Source organism: Rattus norvegicus, chromosome 5 (genome assembly GCF_021556685.1).
Source record: "Rattus norvegicus strain SHRSP/BbbUtx chromosome 5, alternate assembly SHRSP_T2T, whole genome shotgun sequence".
In the NCBI taxonomy this organism is placed as follows: domain Eukaryota; kingdom Metazoa; phylum Chordata; class Mammalia; order Rodentia; family Muridae; genus Rattus; species Rattus norvegicus.
Window position 1 is genome coordinate 81745019 of NC_141538.1, and position 20330 is coordinate 81765348.

Sequence of the window (20330 nt, forward strand, 5' to 3'; positions counted from 1 at the left end):
GCAACTCTTTTATATTGGAAACTCCAATTCACAAAAAACGCCAGGTACGTCTAGAAAATCTCAAAATGATACCAAGGGTTCAGCTTGCCCCATAAGCCATATCACCGACCTGCCTAGGTTGCCTCTGAACATTTTACTGTTCTCCCTGTGGCCTCGAGCCTCCTGGAAACGGCAAGTGGTCAGGAGAGAGTGTGGGTTGTCTTTCCTCCAGGGTATCTGGGCTGGAGGATGACAGGTAGCCAGCGTGCGTGTTCTGAAGGCTGAAGGTAGCTATGGGCATGGGTGAGACCGCCCATCTCTCTTTAGACATGTCACTCCCCTGAACCTGAAACTGACAGCTGTGGGAACGGTCCCGAGGTTGGCTCTTGGCTCCGTCAAGAGGCAGGCCTCATCAGGGGGAAGTGTGCTTCTGAGGATAGAGAGGACTGCGAGGGACGGCACACATTTGCTGGCCCGTTCTTTCCATGTTTGTTGTGGTAGCGGTATTAACTAGTGCCCTGCTTTCCCCCTCCACCGCCTCTCTTTGAAACCACAGAGAGGTTCTGTACTGGGAATGAAGCTCGGGGACAGATGCCCACCAGCTGCTGCCTATGTTGGACAGAACAAGGTCGGGCTCCAAACTGGAGGTCTTTGACGTGACCCTGCCAACTTTCTCAGCCCTTGTTTCCAGCCCTGTTGCCCTGAACTGGGAGACTCATTAGACTTGGCTCGGGAAACCCATCCTTTTCTCCAGAGCTCACAATTCGCTGGGCAGAGTGCTCCGCTTCAGCGCTGGTTTGTTTTCCCGTCATTTGGAGCCCATCTGCTTGATAGGATTGAGAAATCCCTCAGTGCTGCTGTCTGCTGCTAGTTCCTTGCTCTTTTTCAGTTCTTCCCTGTGTATCCTTTCCCAGCCTTTCTTACTGTGGTGTATGGCACACGTGCATAAAAGCAGACCCATATTTATATAAAATACCTGTATGGACGCGTGCGCGTGCAAACACACACACACACACACACACACACACACACACACACACATCATAGCTCACAAAAGCACCTGGTTTTCACATGGGTGCCAGGGACCTAAACTTTGGTCCTCACACATGGCCAACACATATTTGTAATTAAAATAAGCTGTTACTACATTATATATCTTAGGCAGGCCTCAAATTGACAATCCTCCTGCCTCTGCCTCCTGAATACTGGGGATACAGACAGGTGCCACTGAGCCCAGCTTTGGTAATGTTTTAATTGTGTATTTCATGGTTTGGTCAGAGACCATTCCCTGCATCCTTCCTCCCCTGCATCCTTCCTCCCCTGCATCCTTTAGTTCTTTGTGATTCTTTGCATTTGCTTGCTCACTCATGGGGCATCATGTTATCACAGGAGCCCTGCATGCCCCTGAAGAGACCCTTGCAGTCGGCAGGGGCAGCTTTCTCCCAATGTGTCAGCTCTGTCAGGCTTGCTCGTCCTGTTGTTCCAGTGGTCTCCATCTTTGTTATTGACTCTACCTGCTTACTCCATCAGTTACCAAGAGAAGGATGTCGATTCCTACTGTAGATATAAACTTGTCAGCCTCTTGCCATCGTCACCGTGGGCCTTTCCTTTATATATTTTGAAGTTAAGACTATATGGATTTGGGACTGGAGAGATGGCCCAGCGGTTAAGAGCACTGACTGCTCTCCCAGAGGTCCTGAGTTCAAAGCCCAGCAACACATGGTGGCTCACAACCATCTGTAATGGGATCTGATGCCCTCTTCTGGTGTGTCTGAAGACATACAGTATACTCATATACATAAATTCTTTAAAAAAGAGAAAGAATATATGGATTTATAATCCTCCTCTTTCTGCAGAGTAGAAACTTTTTTTTTCCTATTCTTTTTTTCGGAGCTGAGGACCGAACCCAGGGCCTTGCGCTTGCTAGGCAAGCGCTCTACCACTGAGCCAAATCCCCAACCCTCAGAGTAGAAACTTTTATATTGAAGTCTTCAGCTGTACAAGCCTTCTCTTTATTTCCAGTAGAGATACAGACAGTCCGCATTTCCTGGCATTGATGTAGCTCCCCAGGTCTAGCCTGTGCCTGGCCTGTCTTTTTCTATTCTTTGTCTTTCCATGCTGGGTCTTTGTTCCTCAGGTGCTCAGAGTCCACCACAAAAGGCAGGCATGGAGGTGTTTTCGTTTCTCCTTGTCCAGAGCTTACAAAAATGTCTCTTGCTGGTCAGGTGCCAGAGTGACTAGCAGCCCAGACTTCCATTTTATAGACAGCGTCTCACTATAGTGCCTAAGTTGGCTGCCACCTTCTACACAGCCCAGGGTCACCTTCTACACAGCCCAGGGTCACCTTCTACACAGCCCAGGGTCACCTTCTACACAGCCCAGGCTCCACCTTCTGCACACCCAGGCTAAGCATGTACTTATGGCAGGTGCATGCTGAGTGCCTGGCTCTCAGAATCACCTTGAGTCAGTGTTGGGGACTGAGACTATTTGAAACTGAGCCGTCATTCTGTGAGGATCTGTGTCTGGTTATGGTTCACCCTGTTCCAAAGGAGCAGCCTTTTAGGGTCTCAGTGCAAACAGTTGGAAATAACCTCACCTTTGATCCCCTGAATTTTGGTCTCCTCATCACCAGAGTTCATAGACACCCTGGGAGAAAATCAGTCTGGGAAAACACCAGGCTTCCGCAGACGGGCATTTGCCACAACACATCTCACCCTGCATATCTCATTTCAGCTCCACAAGCATCCTTTTAAATATTTTTGCCTGGCTTTTCTAGATTACTTTAGCAAGACCCTTGGTGAATCTGTCATGCCCCAAACTGAAGTCCTTGAGAGATTTTTTTTCCTCATTTTTCTGACATATTAAAAATCTTCACATTTATTTGAATGTGTGTGTGTGTGTGTGTGTGTGTGTGTGTGTGTGTGTGTGTGTGTGTGTTATACATCTGGTATCAGAGGAGAACTTGTGAGAATCAGTTCTTTCCTTCTACCATGTGGGTCTCCCATGTCAGACTCAGTCTTGGTAGCAAATGCCTTACCCACTGAGCTATCTTTCTGGCCCCAGAGATTAAAAAAAATGTTATTTATTTATTTTTATGTATGTGTGTGTGTGTACTTGCATGAGTTTATGCATACCATGTGTATGTATGTAGTTGTGGAAGCCAGAAGAGGGTGTGGGATCCCTTGGAATTAGTTACATGAAGTTGTAAGCTGCCTGACTGGGTGCTGGGAATTGAACCTGGGTCCTCTGAAAGAGCAGTAAGCTGTTACTGAGCCACATCTCTAAGCCTCTCCCTCAAGATGTTTTCTATACATCTCTTTTCTTCTCCCTCCCTCCCTTGTCATGCCCGTGAGAGTGTTGTTGTGTACTGGGTACTTCATGTGAATTGGAAGTGCGTTACTCTGAGAATTCCCACTGTAGACTGGGGGAGCCCAGTTACTCCGGGTCTTATGGTCTCCAAAGCCCACCCTTTGTTCATGGCTCCAGGCTTCCTGTCTTGTGCTTTTTGCACTAAATTTGTTCTTCTGGAAAGTGTTCTCTGATCCCTTTAAAAAGCACCACGGATGTAAACTTAATAAAAAAAAATAAATCATGAATTCCATTGTGTGCTGTGGTGTAAAGTTGTAAGAATGTGTATCAGAGATAACCATTGTTACAGAGTATCTACAGACAAGAGTTGCAGTGTTGAGGCTGCAGAGATGGCTCAGTGGTTAAGAACACAGACTGTCCTTCCAGAGGACCCAAGTTCAATTCCCAGCACCCACATGGCAGCTCACAACTGTCTGTAACTCCAGATCCAGAGGACCTGGCACCCTGACCAGACATGCAGGCAGGATACCAATGCACTTAAAAATAAACAAATTAAAAAGAAAGTTGTGTGAAACAGATAAGGTTACTGAGTAGTTTATAGAATGCTATAAAGTAGACATTGACTAAAACTATATGACTTTTATATATGATTTTAAAATTAATTATAATCTGGGTGTGGTATTGCACACCTTTAATCCCAGCACTTGGGAGGAGGAGAGGCAGGTAGATCTTTGAGTTTGAGACCAGGTTGGTCTACAAAGTAGTAAGTTCCAGGACAGCCAGAACTACACAGAGAAACCCTGTCTCAAAAGAAAAAACAAAAAAGAAAAGAAAAGAAAAAAATTATACTAAGCTAAAAGGGAAAAAAATCAGAAAAGGCAAAATAACATGAATTTTCTACATGCAGTAGCAGTGAATACACATGAGTATGGTGGGAAACCATTTGCTATGAGGAGAAAAAGTTGTCCTGGGTTAATGTGAATAGTTCTGAACGCTAGAGTTTAAGCAGAAATAGTTACAATTGATCAACTTTCTTTTGCACACGAGTCTGTGTGTGTGTGTGTGTGTGTGTGTGTGTGTGTGTGTGTGTGTGTGTGTGTGTGTAGGCTCAAACCTGACATTGGTTGCCTTCTTCAGTTGCTCTCTACTTAACTGAGGCAAGGTCTTTTGCTGACCCGAATGCTCAGAGTTTGGCTTGTCTAGCTAGCTTCCCTTGCCAGGGGAAATTCTGTCTCTGCTTCCCAAGTGCTGAAATTACAGGCGGCAGCCATGCCTGCCTGGCTTTTTATGTGGGCTCTGGGAATCTGAACTCTGGGTCTCATCCTGGGGTGACTACTCAGTGTTCTATCTGCAGAGCCATCTCCTCAGGCTCTTGGGAAAAGGAGGGGGAAGAAGGGAGGGCTGAGTGAGAGGGGGACTGGGAGGAGGGGTGGACTGTGAATAAAAAAAACCAAACAAACAAGAAAATCAAAGAGCTCAAAATAAAAAAGTCTTACATTCTTTGATATAGTACTATTTCTTAACACTGTTTTTTTTTCTTTCAGTTCTTAAAACTGAAAAATGGCCTCAGAATTGAGATCAGACTTAATTGCTCTAATTGTGGAGACAATTTATCCCAGTGTTTATTAGCTAAACTGAACAACTTCTTGAGTCAGGAGTTTGGAAGTAGCTGAGAGAAATGGTTTTTCTCAGGGTTTCTCACAGGGCGGGAAGCCAAGATGTTAGCCAGGGACTTGGTTATCTGAAGGTATGACAGGGCTGGGAGGGCTTGTCACGTGATTCTTGGTGGGAGGCCTCCCATTGTCCGGAGGCGTCTGTCTTTCCTCACTTTCCTCTTCGTGGGGCTGCTTGAGTTTGCACAGGCCACAGGCAGCTCCCTTCCTCCTGAGTGAACCACACAAGTGTGAGAGTGGGCAAGAACCCCAGAAAAGGATGGGGAGTCAATTTAAGACAGACATGGGATTTTCTGGGAGTTTGAAAAAAATTAATTTTTAATGTTATTATTGTGTATGTGCATGTATGGAGAGAGAGACAGAGAGACACAGAGAGAAACAGAGACAGAGAGAGGGGGGAAAGACTGTGTATGCTGCAGTACGCGTGTAGGCGGCAGAGGATGATTTTCAGGAGCTGGCTCTCCCTTTCTCTGTGGGTTCTGGGGATCAAACTCAGATTGCCAGTCTCACTTGACGAGCACTTTTACCCATGGAGCCATGCTGGTGGCCGTCTGGTAGGCATATTTATTACTTATTATTTACTTACTTATGTGTATGTTTTTTTCTAAGATGTTTTTATTTTTAAAATCACGAGTAAAGTGTTAGGTTTCCTTATGACACTTTTAACATAATTTTACTTTGTTGATTCTCCAGCCCTCTCTTCCCCTCTTACGGCTGCATCCCTCCATCCCTAGTCACGTGGATCCATGACCTGCCCCACCCTCTTCTTGCCATTTCTTATGGTTCTTGTTCTAGTGGCACGGCCTATATCCACATACATGCTCACATATATATTTGCACACGCACATACATGAGTGTGCACGCTCACATACACACCCACAAAGACCTCAAAATAAATAAGTCTTAAATTCTTTGACATAGTAGTATTTCTTAATACTGTGTTTTTTTCAGTTCTTAAAACATGCACATACACACAAGTGCATACACACTCAAGCTTGAGCACATGCACACATACACACATGCACGCGTGCACGTACGTGCACACACACACACACACACACACACACACACACACACACACGAGTGCTGAAAGCCAGCCGTGTGTGAGAAGGAGCCAGCCTTTCTGAGTCTTAGTTGCAAGCACCCTGTGGAACGCCTTTCTGATCCGCACATTGTCTGGCAATTTTCGTAATTTCATTTTTCTTTCTGGCTGAGCACAGTTGTACTGTGCACATGTGCCATGTTTTCATTATCTCCTCCCCTCCTGGTGGACATCTAGGCTGGTTTCCTTGCTATTGTGCAGCACAATACAAGCAGCTCTGCGAGTGTGTCCCCTGTAGGACGTAGGGGGGGCCTTTGAGTGGATGCCTAGGAGGTACTGGTCACTGGTAGGTCTAATCTGAACTTTGTGAGAAGCCTCCATGCTGGTTTCCATAACCGATGTACTACCCTACACCCTACCACCACAAACAAAGGCCGCCCTTTCCTCACACCTCTGCTCTCGTTTGGCTGTACTGTCGTCTTCCTCTTAGGCTAGCTTCATGCATACACGTGTATAAAGCATTCTCACTACTCTCTCTTCCAGCCTTTTTAACTCTTCCTCCCACCCTATCAGTCCATCTCTACCATCCCTGTCCTTCCCCCCAGGCTCAGAACTTCTGGTTTGGGACTCATCTTGTTTAACCAGGGCCACCCGTGTGACCATTGGATTGGAACTGTCCACTGTAGCCTGGTAGGGTCACCAATGGGCACAGCCTAAGGCAACAACTTCCCATATCCTAGAATCTATCAGTAGCCAGTGGTTCTTCAATGAAGGGTCCCCTGAACCCCTCTTCCTTTCATGCCTGCCTGTTGTGGGCCCAGACTGTGTAGATCTGGGGCCAGCATCCACAGCTACTGTGAGTTCAGGATCACAGTGACCTTGTATTACCCAGAAGGTGGCGTCTCACAGAACTCCTCCCTGGCTTCCGGCTCTTGTTTTCTCTCCACCCTCTCTTCCGCAATGTTCTGTGAGCCTTAGAAATGGCCTAGTTCAAGGCTGGCCCTTTGTTTTCTTGACAGTCATTGTGTCTAGGGTGAAGTGGAATCTCAAAGGAATTTTAATTTGCATTTCTCTGATGGCTAGGGTTGTTGAACACTTTCAAAATATTTATGGGCCATTTGTGGTTTTTTTTTTTTTTTTTTTGGAAACTCTCAGTTTTATTCCATTAGCAGGTTTTATTGATTAGCAGGGGTTTTTTTTTTCTATTTAATTTTTGCAGTTCTTTGTATATTCTAGATGAATAAATGATTCATTGAACAAGCATTTCCCCAAAGATAATATACTAACAGTGAATAGCACTAGAAAAAGAGCCCAGTAATGTTAGCTGTTGGAGAAGTGCCAACGGAAACGCAGCGAGAGCTGGACCTGCTGGTACAGTCTAGCTACCTAGGAGGCTAAGTCAGGAGGACAGCAGGCTCCAGACCCATCTGAACTGCGACGGAATGAATTCATACCTAGCAAGCGCAATTCAGTGAGACTTTGTTCCCAAATAAAAGGTAAAAGGGGGCTTGGCTGTAGCTTGGCGTCAAAGCATAGCATGTGTGTGAGTGTCCCAGCATTTGATCTCTGGCACCAGTTAATAAATAAATTATTCATTATCTGGGAATAAATTCCTCAAACCCTAAAGCCAAACGAGTCAAAGCAAGCAAACAAAATAAAACAAGGAGCAAACAAATCCCCACAACGTGGCGTATCGGGCTGTGACTAAGGAGATAAATTATAAATGCGGAGACAATGAGGAGAAATTTGAATACCGTGCGTGGTTAGTAGGATGTAAACGGCACTGCCGCTTGGGAAGAGACTCGGGCAGTTCTTTTTAAAAAGCTAAGACTCAGTTAATATTTGACTTAACGATTCCTATACTAGTTATATATGTAAGAGGAATGAAGCATGCTCTCAAATCCGTGTGGGGACCTTATATGTTGGGCACAAAACAGCTGGTACGTGAATGCTCACAGTAGCAATACTTTTAGTAACCTCAAAAAGGAGCAACCCAAATACTTATCCAAAGTGAAAGGATGAAGAAAACAGTATGTCCATAGAGTGGAATATTACTGGGCCATAAAAAGACCGAAGGATGCATATTACAACACATATAAATCTTGGAAACATACGGCAAGGACAAAGACACTGATCATAAAGGCACACATGTTGTCAGAGCTTCCGTCTATGAACCATTACGACAGGCAAACCCACCGAAGCACAGAGGATAATTGCTGGACAGGGCCTGGGGGAAGAAGGAAATTGAGAGCGATTGCTAATGAGTTTGAAGTTTCTTCCAGGAGGGGGAAAATGCTTTTTAATTAGGTAGTAGTGCCAATTCCATGAAGCTTGTTGCAGCATGGTGTGTAACACGTAGAGCTTGGCCACACAATTCCACGAAGAACCAACCTGGCTGTTAAAAAAAAAAAAAAAAGGACAAAAGAAAAAAAACTGCCTATTATATCCTATTCCTCCAAGTCACCCCTTGTCACTTCTACCACATTCACTTAGAAGTTACTGAGTCCACTCACTCTACAGTGGAAAGGAAGAACTGACCTCTGCTTTTATAAACCTACGCGTGTATGTGTGTGGGCTCGCGTGTGTAAGAGCAGGTGCCTGTAGAAGCCAGAAGAAGGTGGCTTAGAGTTGCTTGCTGTTGTGAGCTGGCTGACGCGGCTAAGACCGGTACATGCTGTTAATCACCCAGTCATCGCTCCAATTCTCGTTCCCACTTCTTGACAGGAGGAAGCATCAAAAACCTTGTAGACAAATGTTGAGCCAACCACGGTGGAGGCCCTGGGTCTGATGTCCCCCAAGTAAACTTACTGATCATGTAGCCCGGATGTTCAACTTTTAGCCTTCACTGAACTTGCCTGTTAGTGAGGATTCAACATAGTAACTATTCTATGGCGTTACCATGAGGAATACAATCGATTAGAAGCATTTGGTGAAGTTCTGAGTATCCTGTGAACATGCAGCCAGCATTGCCTGCTCCCTGTGGCTCTGACTCCGAGGTGTCTTGTTGTGGTCCCTGGGGTGTTGGATCTGAGCCCCGCAGGATGGATGGCTTTGCTTTGTCAGCCAAGGTTGGATGTTGAGGGTGTTAGATCAGAGATTGTAATTCACCAGCTTCCCAGGAAGAGCTGAGAATCCTCCCGAATGACCCACAGTCACTGACCTCATCGGGAGGCCTGACAGTGAGCTTTTGAGTTTGTGCTGAGCAGGCTGACAGGACTTCTTTGGCAAGAACTGAGTTTTGGAAAGACAAGCAGCTTGGCGCATCACATGAGCATCAGATTTCACAGGAAGCAGAGAGTCACGCAAAGGCAGTGGACCAATGGAACTTATCTCCATTCAGGAGTCTGGCTCTGTCTGTATCTCAGCTCTCCCGATGGGCACCCCCCCACCCCCCCACCCCCCGGTCCCCAAGTCAGAAGGGAGTTGGAAAAACCTGAAGGGAATTCAAGATTCTTCCTCTCTTCAATCAAGCAGACACTGGAGTTTTTCAGGGTTAAGGACCAAGAATTGTGTGGCTCCCAGGCTTTTTTTTTTCTATTCTTTTTTTCAGAGCTGGGGATCGAACCCAGGGCCTTGCACTTGCTAGGCAAGCGCTCTACCACTGAGCCAAATCCCCAACCCCAGCTCCCAGGCTTTGACACCTGCCCATCATTTATCAGAGGACAGAAAGCAGAGGATGCAGTGCTCCTGAGTGATCAGGTGACTGACAGGCAGGGAGCAAGGAGCTGGCTTGGCTCCTTCCAACCATCCTTTTTTGTATAGACAGTCCTCACAACTGGAAGGTGAATCTGTAAATGCCAATAGTTGGCTCTATGTACACCCAGCCCCTGATATGTGCTGACATCATTCTTCCTCTCTCTGTCTCTCTCTGTCTCTGTCTCTCTCTGTCTCTGTCTCTGTCTCTCTGTCTCTCTGTCTCTCTCTCTCTCTGTGTGTGTGTGTGTGTGCGTGTGTGTGTGTGTGTGTGTGTGTGTGTGTGTGTGTGTGTGTAATATGCATGTATCTATCTGTTCCTGTGCATTTATGCATTTGAGTGCATGTACATGTGGAGACCAGAAGTCCCTATCAGGCACCTTCCTCCATTGCTTTCCACATTATGTTACTTTGTTGACTCAGGTCTTCCGCCAAACCTGAAGCACAGTGATTTGTCTAGGCTGGCCAGCAAACTCCAGGGGTTCACCTGCCTCCCCACCAGTACTACAGTTATAGCTACATGGAGCCATGCCCACCTGTAATGTACCGTCTAAATCCTCCCCTCCTGACCCTAGAAGCTGAGGACTGACCTAGGGCCTTTTACCTGCTGGGTAAAGACTCTACTACTGAGTTAAATCCCCAGCTCTGCTGCCTTCTTCCTCCTCCTTTTCCTCCTTCTCCTCTTCTTCCTCTTCCTCTTCCTCTTCTTCCTCCTCCTCTTCTTCCTCCTCCCCCTCCTCCCTCTCCTCCTTCCCTTTTCCTCCTACTCTTCTTCCCCCTCCTCCCCTCTTCTTCCTCTCCTTCCCCTTCCTCCTCCTCTTCTTCCTCCTCCTTTTCTTCCCCCTCTTCTTCTTCCTCCTCCTCTTCTTCCCCCTCCTCCCCCCCCTCCTCCTCTTCTTCTTCTTCAGCGTGAGTGCTGGTGATCTAAACTCAGGTCCTCATGCTTGTGTGAGAATTACTTTACCCACTGACCCCGTCTCTAGTCCTACATGACAGTTCCGAGGTAAGCGGCTGGTTTCCAGGGAACTGTTGAGGATGACTGCTGCTTCATAGGAACCTGGGAGATGTGTTTCTTACATACTGCAGACTGCCCGGCATGGGCTCTCTTGAGGACATGTGTCTGCTGACTCTGGAGTCCAGCAGTGAAGTACAGCCAGCATCTTGCTGTTTTCCAAGTCAGTCTCTCAGAGGTATATCCTGAGAGAATTTGGCTTCCTGTGATCCTCCACTGGGTAACGCCTGCAGGACAGAACTTTGGCTGCTTTGTGCAGTGTACAGTAAGCCTGTTCACCTCAGTCCCGGGCTTAGCAGAGTTGGGTTTTTTTGCCCTCTTAAAACTTTTTAATCTTACGCTTCTAGCGTCATCCCTGACCTATAGGGACCTGTCAGTTCTTGCGTTGGCTCTGGGCTCTGGGCTCTGGGCCCTGGGTCCCTGGTACATTCTTACAGCAGACTCTTTGGGCAGCCATCACCAGGATCTTTTGCAGATAGAAAAGATGTCCAACTGCAGTCCCACGGTAACTGTCCTTTCCAGGTTCCCGCTCCCCCCTGCATAACCCTGAGGCTCAACACTCCAAGGTGCTTGGCACTCTCAGGCCACACTCTGAGTGTGAGGGAGAAGCAGGGTTATTTCATAGGTCAGACATGAAGGTGGGGCAATATCTTGCTTGTTTCTTTTTCCCCTCAGATCAGCTGAAGAATCAACGTTTATCCTATCTTCTCCTACCCCCAGGGTTCATTTCTTTAGACTAAAACGCCATCTCTCTGGGAGTCCTTCGCTTCCTTCTTTTAAAATCATTTTCATGTATTGTTGTTGTTGCTTTGTATGATGTGTGCATGTGAATCTGGGTATGTGGGTGCCATGGCATGGGTGTGGCCGTCAAAGGACAACTGGTGGGAGCTGACCTCTCTCGTCTTTGTTGTTGTTGTTGTGTTGTTTTGTTTTGAGACAGGGTTTCTCTGTGTAGCTCTATCTGTCCTGGAACTCACTATGTAGACCAGGCTGGCCTTGAACTCAGAAAGATCCACCTGCCTTTGCCTGCTGAACACTGGGATTAAAAGCATACACTAGGATGCTCGTTGCCCTTCTCTTGGCCTCTGGAGTAAAGCTGTGACTCATCGTCCTATAATGGTGGATGGGGGACCCGCTGGGGGATTGGGAGTTCCGGCAGACTGTTGCATTGGAAGGTGTGCTGAGCTGGACAGGGTTTTGGTCTCCAGTCCTGGCTCTGGGGGTACCCTGGATACTCTGGGTCCAAGTCACTGTCTATGCCAGGTACAACAGCTACCAGTGAGGAGCTTGGGCAACATGGCTTCAGGGTCCCTGAGTATTGGACATTTCAGAGAGGAAACTGATAGGGAAGACAGCGGGGATGGGTATGGCCCATTCTTGATCTGATCCTCATCTGTGAGCCAAGGGGGCCTGACCAGGAGCCTGGAGCCTGGCTACTTGGCTTTGTCTTGGCCACCACGTGGGAAAGGGCCCTCAGGCTGTCTTTGAGTAAACCTCCTTGGCAGATCACGTAGAGCTATCAGGACTCTGGGCCAGTCTTTGATGTAGACAGTGGTTCTCAACCTTTGAAAAACCTCTATCTCAAAAAATATTTACATTATGATTCATAACAGCAGTAAAATTAGTTATGAAGTGGCAATGAAAATTCTATGGGGATTTTGTGGTCAGGGATCACCACACCATGAGGAACTGGATTAAAGGGTCATAGCATTAAGAAGGTTGAGATCCGGGGCTGGGGATCTGGCTCAGCGGTAGAGCGCTTGCCTAGGAAGCGCAAGGCCCTGGGTTCGGTCCCCAGCTCCGGAAAAAAAAAGAACCAAAAAAAAAAAAAAAAAAAAAAAAAAAAGAAGGTTGAGATCGCTGACCTAGGACATTCTCTACTTCCACTCCAGCTTTGGCCTGGCTCAGTCTAATCTCCCAGGCTGGGAGCCTGCTACCGACAGAAAGCTGTGTTCAGCTCTGCCCTGTCTTGCACATGTTTGCCCACTATATGGGGATATGACTCCATTTCTAGGAGGACTGTTTTTGTTGCTGCACAGTGTAGCAGTTCCAAGGGCTTTGCAAATCGGAACACGTTTGGGTCAGACCTGACTTTATACCCGCACTAGTTTATGAAACAAATGAGTAACCTTTCACACTAAACCTACGTGTCACTGGGTTGGTGAGATCTGACCCATGACTGCTGGTCATGTCTATTTCAAAGCTTCCTCTCCCAGCCCACCATGGCGCCTGACAGTAGCAATTTCAGGGACCTTGAGATAATCATCCTATGGGTTCCCATGCAGCCTTTCGTCCCAGGACCTCATCACTGCCCAGTATCATCAGATCACAGCCTGGAGTGTAATAACCCCATCATTAGCCCTGCCTCCCAGCCATGGACATTGTGGTCCTGGGAGAGAAGTGGGCAGTTGGATCTGGAACTAGAATGAGCCTCCTGGATTTTGAGACCTTCACCCTGGTCAGGAGAATAGTAAGAATTCTGATGGGCAGGAGGCTGGAGTTGGATTGGCTTATGATTCTACCAGTGAGCGGACCAAGGTATTCCAGACTCCTGTGGCCGTAGGCCTCATGAGGAATCTCAGGATACAGGGCTCTCTCCTTTTTCTTCTCTGAAGGCCACCCGCTTACCTTCTAGCCAGAACCAAAGCCCAAGCCTTCAGAACTGACCCAGTTTTAGAGGGCACACACAGAGACAAACCGTTGAGATAGTGACAGGGCGTCTCACTGTGCCCGACGAATGGCTGAGGGACTCTGGGCATCAGGTCTAGAGGAGACAGCCCACAGTTGGCAGGACCAGTCAGGTCAATGAAAGTTACCAGCAGCCCATGTAGATGGAGCATCAGATAGTTATTCAAAAGAGGAGGACATCTCATTCCGGGATGTGAACTTTCCTCACTGGAGGTGACAGACCAGGGAGAGAGGATTGTTAGGCAGGGATCATGTGTGGAACAGGTGTAGGTGGCTGGCCCTGCTCTTCTGGCCTCTCAGCTCTTATTCCTGGGTGGAGGGAGTCCTGTGGCTGCCTGAGGTTTTTTTTTTTTTATATGACTGGGAATTGATGGGTGTGGCTGTCTATAAGGATGACTTGAGGGGTTTTTGTTTTGTTTTTACTCTCTCTCTCTCTCTCTCTCTCTCACACACACACACACACACACACACACACACACACACACACACACACACAAGTGTTGGAGCAAATGTGCCAATACACATGTATAGAGGTTAGAAGACAACCTTGGCTTGAAGCATGGATGCTCATTGTGCTGGCTAGATTTATGTTGACTTGACACAAGCTGTAGTTACTTGAGAGGAGAGAACCTCGATTGAGAAAATGCTATCATGAGATTGGCTTCAGGCAAACTTATAAGGCATTTTCCTAATTGGTAATTGATGGGGATGGGGAAGGGGCCAGCTCATTGTAGGTGGGGCTACCTGTGGGCTGGGGGTCCTGAGTTCTATAAGAAAACAGGCTGAGCAAGCCGTGAGGAGGAAGCAAGCCAGTAAGCAGCACCCTTCTGTATCACTAATGCCTCCAGATTCCTGCCCTGACTTCCATCAATGATGGACTACAATGTGGAAATGTAATTCAAATAAACCCTTTCCTCCTCAAATTGCTTTTGGTCATGGCTTTTTGCCTAAGACACTTGACACTTGTCTTCCAATGTGTACACATAGTGAGTTGGCCCCCAGGCTTCTGGGAAATGTGTCTCCACCTCTTAGCTCCCACAGGAGCAAGGGAATTATTAATATACTACTGCTTTATGTGGGTTCTCAGGGTCTGAACTCAAGTTCTCATATGTGTACATACGTGCTCTACCCAGTGAGCCATTTTTCCATCTTAACCTGAAGCCTCAATTTATTTTTCTTTTATTTAAATCAAAATAAAAGAACCTGGAAACAAAGAAACACTCCACTCAGGTCTCACCTGCTCCCAGCCCAGGACAATCATCGTCTCTCCCTTCCCCTCTTAAGTTTCCTCCTTCCCTCCATTCCCTGGGTCATTTCTTGTTGACAGGATCTTGCTATGTAGGCATGGCTAGCCTGGAATTGGAGATCCTCCTGCCTCTACCTCCTGGGTGTGGTATTTTTAGTTGTGAAAGTGCTATTGCTCATGGATGCATTCATACTGTTAAAACAACAAGAGTTGGAATTAATTCCTAACTATTCCATCCACTTACCATTCTCTTCTTTCCTCTAGGCAATTCTGGTTTTTAACTCTGTGTGTGTGTGTGTGTGTGTGTGTGTGTGTGTGTGTCTGTCTGTCTGTCTGTCTGTCTGTCTGTGTGTTTGTGTGTGTCTGTTTGCGTCTGTGTGTCTGTGTGTGTGTTTGTGTGTTTGTGTGTCTGTGTATGTGTCTGTCTGTGTGTGTGTCTGTGTGTTTGTGTGTCTGTGTATGTGTCTGTGTGTGTGCATTTGTGTGTGTGTTGTGTGTTTGTGTGTGTGTCTGTTTGTGTGTCTGTGTGTGTGTCTGTTTGTGTGTCTGTGTGTGTGTGTGTGTGTCTTTGTGTGTGTGTGTTTAACATGTACGCACACACACCAGGTGTCCTTTCAAAAACTTGTTGGGGTCTGGAGTCATGATGATTCGGTGGTTAAGAGCACTTGCTGTTCTTTCAGGACACCTGGGTTCAGTTCCCAGCACCCACATGGTGTCTCACAACCACCCATAATTGCAGTTCTGGGGGACCAAATGCCTTTTTCTGATCACCAGGCATGCACAAGAAGCAGAGACATATATTCAGACAAAACAGGTACACACATAAAATAATCTAAAAAACAAACAAACAAACAACTTGTCAAGAATACCCTCACACTGGGCCATATAGAACCAGCCCACACTATCCCCCATTCCTGCTGTGGTTGGTTTTATAGGCAGTGCCTCAGGAATTTCCATGTTTCCTGTTTTTCCGAAGTCCCTGTGCATATGTGGTTAGTTTGTCTCTGATAGGAATCTGGCTGTAGGCTACTCATACATAAATTCCAGGGGATAGTGCCAGGAATGGCGACTAGCCGTCCTTGTGGCAGAGCATGACAGTGTCTTGTCTGGGCTGCCTCATGCAGGGGTGAGCTCCCCATCACCAGATGGCATCAGTTGGGCTGGACCACTGCACATGGCATTCCTGATGGGGAGAGGAGGCAGAACCAGGTGGCTTAGGAGGTCCCTTCCAATCAGAGACTATGCCCACCTTAGGATGAACAGAAGAGCTCCCTATCCCCGACTGTTGCTCAAAGGGGTTTCTTTTGTCGTTCCCACAGGTCAGCTGAAGCTGTCCATTGGTGCCCAGGATCGGGTTCTGCTGCTACACGGTGAGTATGGCTATGTGCAGTCTCACCAAGAGAGGAGAGGATGGTCCCCTGTGGGCCCGGAGCTGGACAGGCAAGGTGTCACTATGGCACCTTGTCTTTTCCTATAGCATTCTGCCATTTGCCCACTCACAAAGTGGGTGCTTACTTGGGCCGCTGTCTGTAGGCCCCGTCTCTGTTGTCCTCACTCTGAAACGGCTGGGGTTCTGTCTACCAGATCTTCAGCAGGTGGAAGCTGCTGGTAGACATCTCAAAGTTTCACTTGGGCCAGGCACAGCAGGGGCCAAGGAAAGGCCTTCCTGGCTTCCCTGCTGTGTTTTTTTCCCCCCTCCTTGTTATTTTGTTTATTCACACAATGATGGGCAGCATAGTGTTACGGTTAAGGTCATAGCTTTTGGAGCCAAGCCACTAGAATCCGAGTCCTGGTTCTGTCGCTTTGCTTACCATGTGAACTTGAACAAGCGGTTTCCTCCTCACACAGTGCTGCTGCTAGTGATAGCCATAGTGATAGTGATAGTCTCATGGTTGTTTCGAGGATTAACTGAGCCATATTGGTAAAGTGCCCACCACGTGGTAGAGGTGTCCAGCAAGACAAAATGGGAAGCATTAAACTGCACAGTTAGTGGTTGAGCATTGTCGCTGTGCTAAGGACTGGGGCCACCAAGGAGAAGTACTGCCCGTGTCTAAGTGGGGTTGCCAGGGAGGTCTTGACTTCCTCCCAGCATGAGTATTGCCAAGCTTTTGTTGTGGCCCTCCACGTCTGGACTCTTGAGCTTGGCTTGGAAAGCCCCACCTGTCCCTATAGGCTCCCTGGCTCTCGCTATTCGAGATAATGTCCATCCCCATTCCGTCCACAGCTTGCCGTATTCTTTGGGAAGGCGACTAACTAGGGCATCACTGAGCCTCAGGAAGGAAGGCTGCTTTTGCTCCCTGCCCCCCATCCCCACCCCCGACTCCCTTGGAGTCATCCCTTGTCCTCAACCCTCTTCCAGGGGCTGTCCCTGTTTTGGATCCTCATCGTGGCCTGACCCTATTGTGTCACCTCGAGGTTTGATCTCTCCAACAGGATGATAAGAGAGGTGTCAGGGTGTGGTCAGGTCTACTTGACTGCCACTGACAATCCACTGACAATCAGGAAGACCCAGGAGGTCACCAGGCCAGGCTCCTGCCCAGGAAAGCCACACCCTAGAGGGGAGGAATACATTCTCAGAGAACAGTAGCTAGGATACAGGACAGAGAACAACAGGGACCTGGGTCCTTTGCTCCTGGCTGTAAGGGCCCCAATGTGAAGTTCCCAAGGACCAAAAGAGGGGTGTTCCGTTTCTGCCAGGGTCTCTCTCCAGCTGTGCAAACAGTTTTTGCAAAATGCATCTTGGCCCCTGCCACACCATTTGTCCCGTGTGGTTTGCTTTGGCTTGTCCCCAGCCTCAGCTCTTCATCCTTCCAGCCTGGCTTCCCAGGCCTCATTCCTCAGACTGCTGGGACTCTGTGTGAGCCAAACCCCAGGGCCCAACCAAACAAAACACAAAAGAAAACAAGAGACCGGGCTTCTGTAAGACCCATTGCTGACTGCTGTGGACATCAGGCAAGAGAGCCATTCTTACCTTTATAGTGAGCTCTTACCCCATTCCTGTCTGTCTGTCGGTCTTTATTATTATTGTCGTTATTTTCTGTGTTATTGGTAGTGCCGGGTATCAAATCGGGGCCTCACATACGCTAGGCAAACATTCTACTAACTAAACCACGCCCCAGCCCTCCTTCATTCTCGTTATATAGCAAACATTTTCGCAGAACTGCTACTTAATCGGCCAGGCAGTCTACTGGGCACTTTAGAGACGTTCTTTTATTTTAAAAGTACAAGTGTCATGGAAGTGAGTATCTTCATGAGCTCTTGGGGGAAATGGAACACTCAGTCTGATCAAGCCAGAGTTACTTGCTCTCGCATACATGGTTAGAGAAGGGTGCAGCCAGCTTCACGTGTGGTCTTCCTGCCTCTGGACTCTGAGCTCGAGAGCATTCCATGACACTGCCCACTGTATCTCGCAGTGCCCCATGCACCTTGGGCTCTCATCCCTGAAGGTTGTCTTGGAAGGTAGTGAGATCACTGGACTGGGAGTCAAGAGACATAGGTTCTAACGGAGCTGCCGTTTCCCTTGCTCTGTGATTCTTCACGCATTTCTTGTAGTTTTGAGTCTTCCGGGCGGCCATCTTTACTTCAGTGATTAATGCTTACACTGAGTCCTTTGTAAGTTCCGCTCCACCTATTAGGCTTGGGGAGCGGAATGCACTCCATTCTATACCATGGTGAGCGTGCTGCCAGAACGTGGTGGTGGGGGAGAGTGGCAATACACTGTGCAGAGAGGGGGTGACAGCCATTAGTTAGAATGTCATCTCAAAGACCCGGATAAGTAAGGGTCGGAGTCCTACTGTCCACAGATACACCTTCTGTTTGAATACAAAATAGAAAATGTCTTTCTGTCAGTGAGTACCTGCCCGTGCTGAAGTATGTGTATATCTTCCCATTCACCCACCCTAACCTTTCCGGTTTTTTTTAGTTATAGAAGGCAAAGGCCTGATAAGCAAGAAGCCTGGCATCTGTGATCCCTATGTGAAGGTATGTGACGGGATCTGAAGCAGGGCTGGGGTACTGAGGCACACTCTCAAGGTCCAGGGGCACCTGTGGGTTAGGAGCCTGTGGCAGTGACCACCATTCACTGGGTCTCTGGGCATTTATGAGGCCCCCATGCTGGTCTAGACTCTTGCTTTCTGATTGACTTGTTCCCTAAGGCTTCTGTCAAGAGCTAGACTCTTAAGGGTGATCATGGTGACCCACATAGTGACCATGCTGGTGACAGAAACACCAGCTTTCTAGTGGACACAGCATCCTCAACTCCTTCCCTGCCAAACTCAAGGCAGAACAGTCAAGCTTGGACAGGAGCCTGGGAGGGGTTTCTCTGAGGGGTGGATGGGAGGTCTTTCTGGGCTAGATCCTGGGAGTGACTCCAGAGGACCACAGGGGTAAAGACGCAGGAAGCCAAGGGTCAGGGACATCCCAGAATGTGGCAGCCAACATGCCAGGTGCAGGCCTGACATTCTCTTCCCTTTACATCCAGAAGCTCTTCCTGCCAAGAGCTGGATAATGGCTTCATAGGAGCAGGCTGAATGTCTGAGGCCTGGGAGGAAGAGTAGTGTAGTGAAAACATGGCCTTGGGGCCTCTTGGTGTGGGGGCAGGGTAGAGTGCCCAGAAGCTCCTGGGGACTTAGAAGGGAGGAGGCCTTTGGCTTAGGGAAGAGAGGAGGTGATAAAGTTGTACCTTCCCTCTGGCAGATCTATCCATTGCTGCCTTCTGGCTACCACCTCCATGACTCCCTGCCCTGGTATCCATCCCACTGGCCACAGGCTCCTTGTTTGTGATGGAGACTGAAAGAACCCCGGGGGAAGCTTTTAGCTCGGAGCCTCCGAGAGAGAGCCTCGGGCTTTGTCTCTGTGATCACCTAATGCTTTTACTTTCTCTACTCAAGATTTCTTTGATCCCTGAAGACAGCCAGCTCTGCTGCCAGACAACGCAGGTCATTCGGGACTGCAGAGACCCAGCTTTCCACGAGCACTTCTTCTTGTAAGAGTCAGGAACGGCTTGGCCCTTGAGAGGAGAGGCAGGGAGGGTTTGTCTGGAAGGATCTCTGTTTGCCAGATCTAGACACAGATCTAAGCAGAAAAACAGCGACTTCTGAAGGATGCCTTTGTTTTCTCTTCCCCGGTGTCCTTGCATCCCTGGCCGGGGCCCAGCAGTGGGGCCTGCAGTAATAACGTGTCACTTGGCTGTCTCTCCTAACTACAGTTACTAGCTTAGGGCTGGCAGCACCACTACCAACCCCCCTCCGCCCCACCGCCCCACCGTAGCCAGTTTCCCACTGCCTCCGGCCAAGTTCTCACCTTCAACAGAAGGAATTTTCCAAGCTGAAGGGCGGTATTACCTGTTCATCCCCCTGTTTTGTTTAAACTCATTAACCTCCCTGAGCCCCAGCTTCCTCATTTGTAGAATGGAGTTAATAATCATTCCTTCCTAGGGAGCTAGGGACTCTTAAGTGGGACGTGGGGCAGCACCCATCAGAGGGAGAGCTTCTGATGTTATTATATTATTTCTGTCCCTCTCTGGATACTCTGGGGCCACTGGGAAGGGCATGGACTCTTTTCCTGTTAGCGAGAATGAATCATAATATTTTGGTTTTTCTCCTCACTTCACAAGGTAATTTTGGACAATGTGGGTGAACAGAAGGAAGAGAATAGAAAATCCTCTGCGCCCTCCTACTCACATAGCTA

At 48.0% G+C, this 20330-nt stretch overlaps 1 protein-coding gene across 6 annotated transcripts in view; it reads left to right on the forward strand.

The window, feature by feature from the left end:
• Rgs3 (regulator of G-protein signaling 3) overlaps window positions 1–20330 on the forward strand; it is a 139669-nt gene that overhangs the window by 23921 nt on the left and 95418 nt on the right. For all 6 annotated transcript variants that reach the window (XM_087550850.1, XM_087550857.1, XM_087550858.1 and 3 more), the window contains 3 exon segments: window positions 15962–16012; window positions 18565–18623; window positions 19532–19626. In XM_087550850.1, the coding sequence (XP_087406976.1) occupies window positions 15962–16012; window positions 18565–18623; window positions 19532–19626 (205 nt within the window).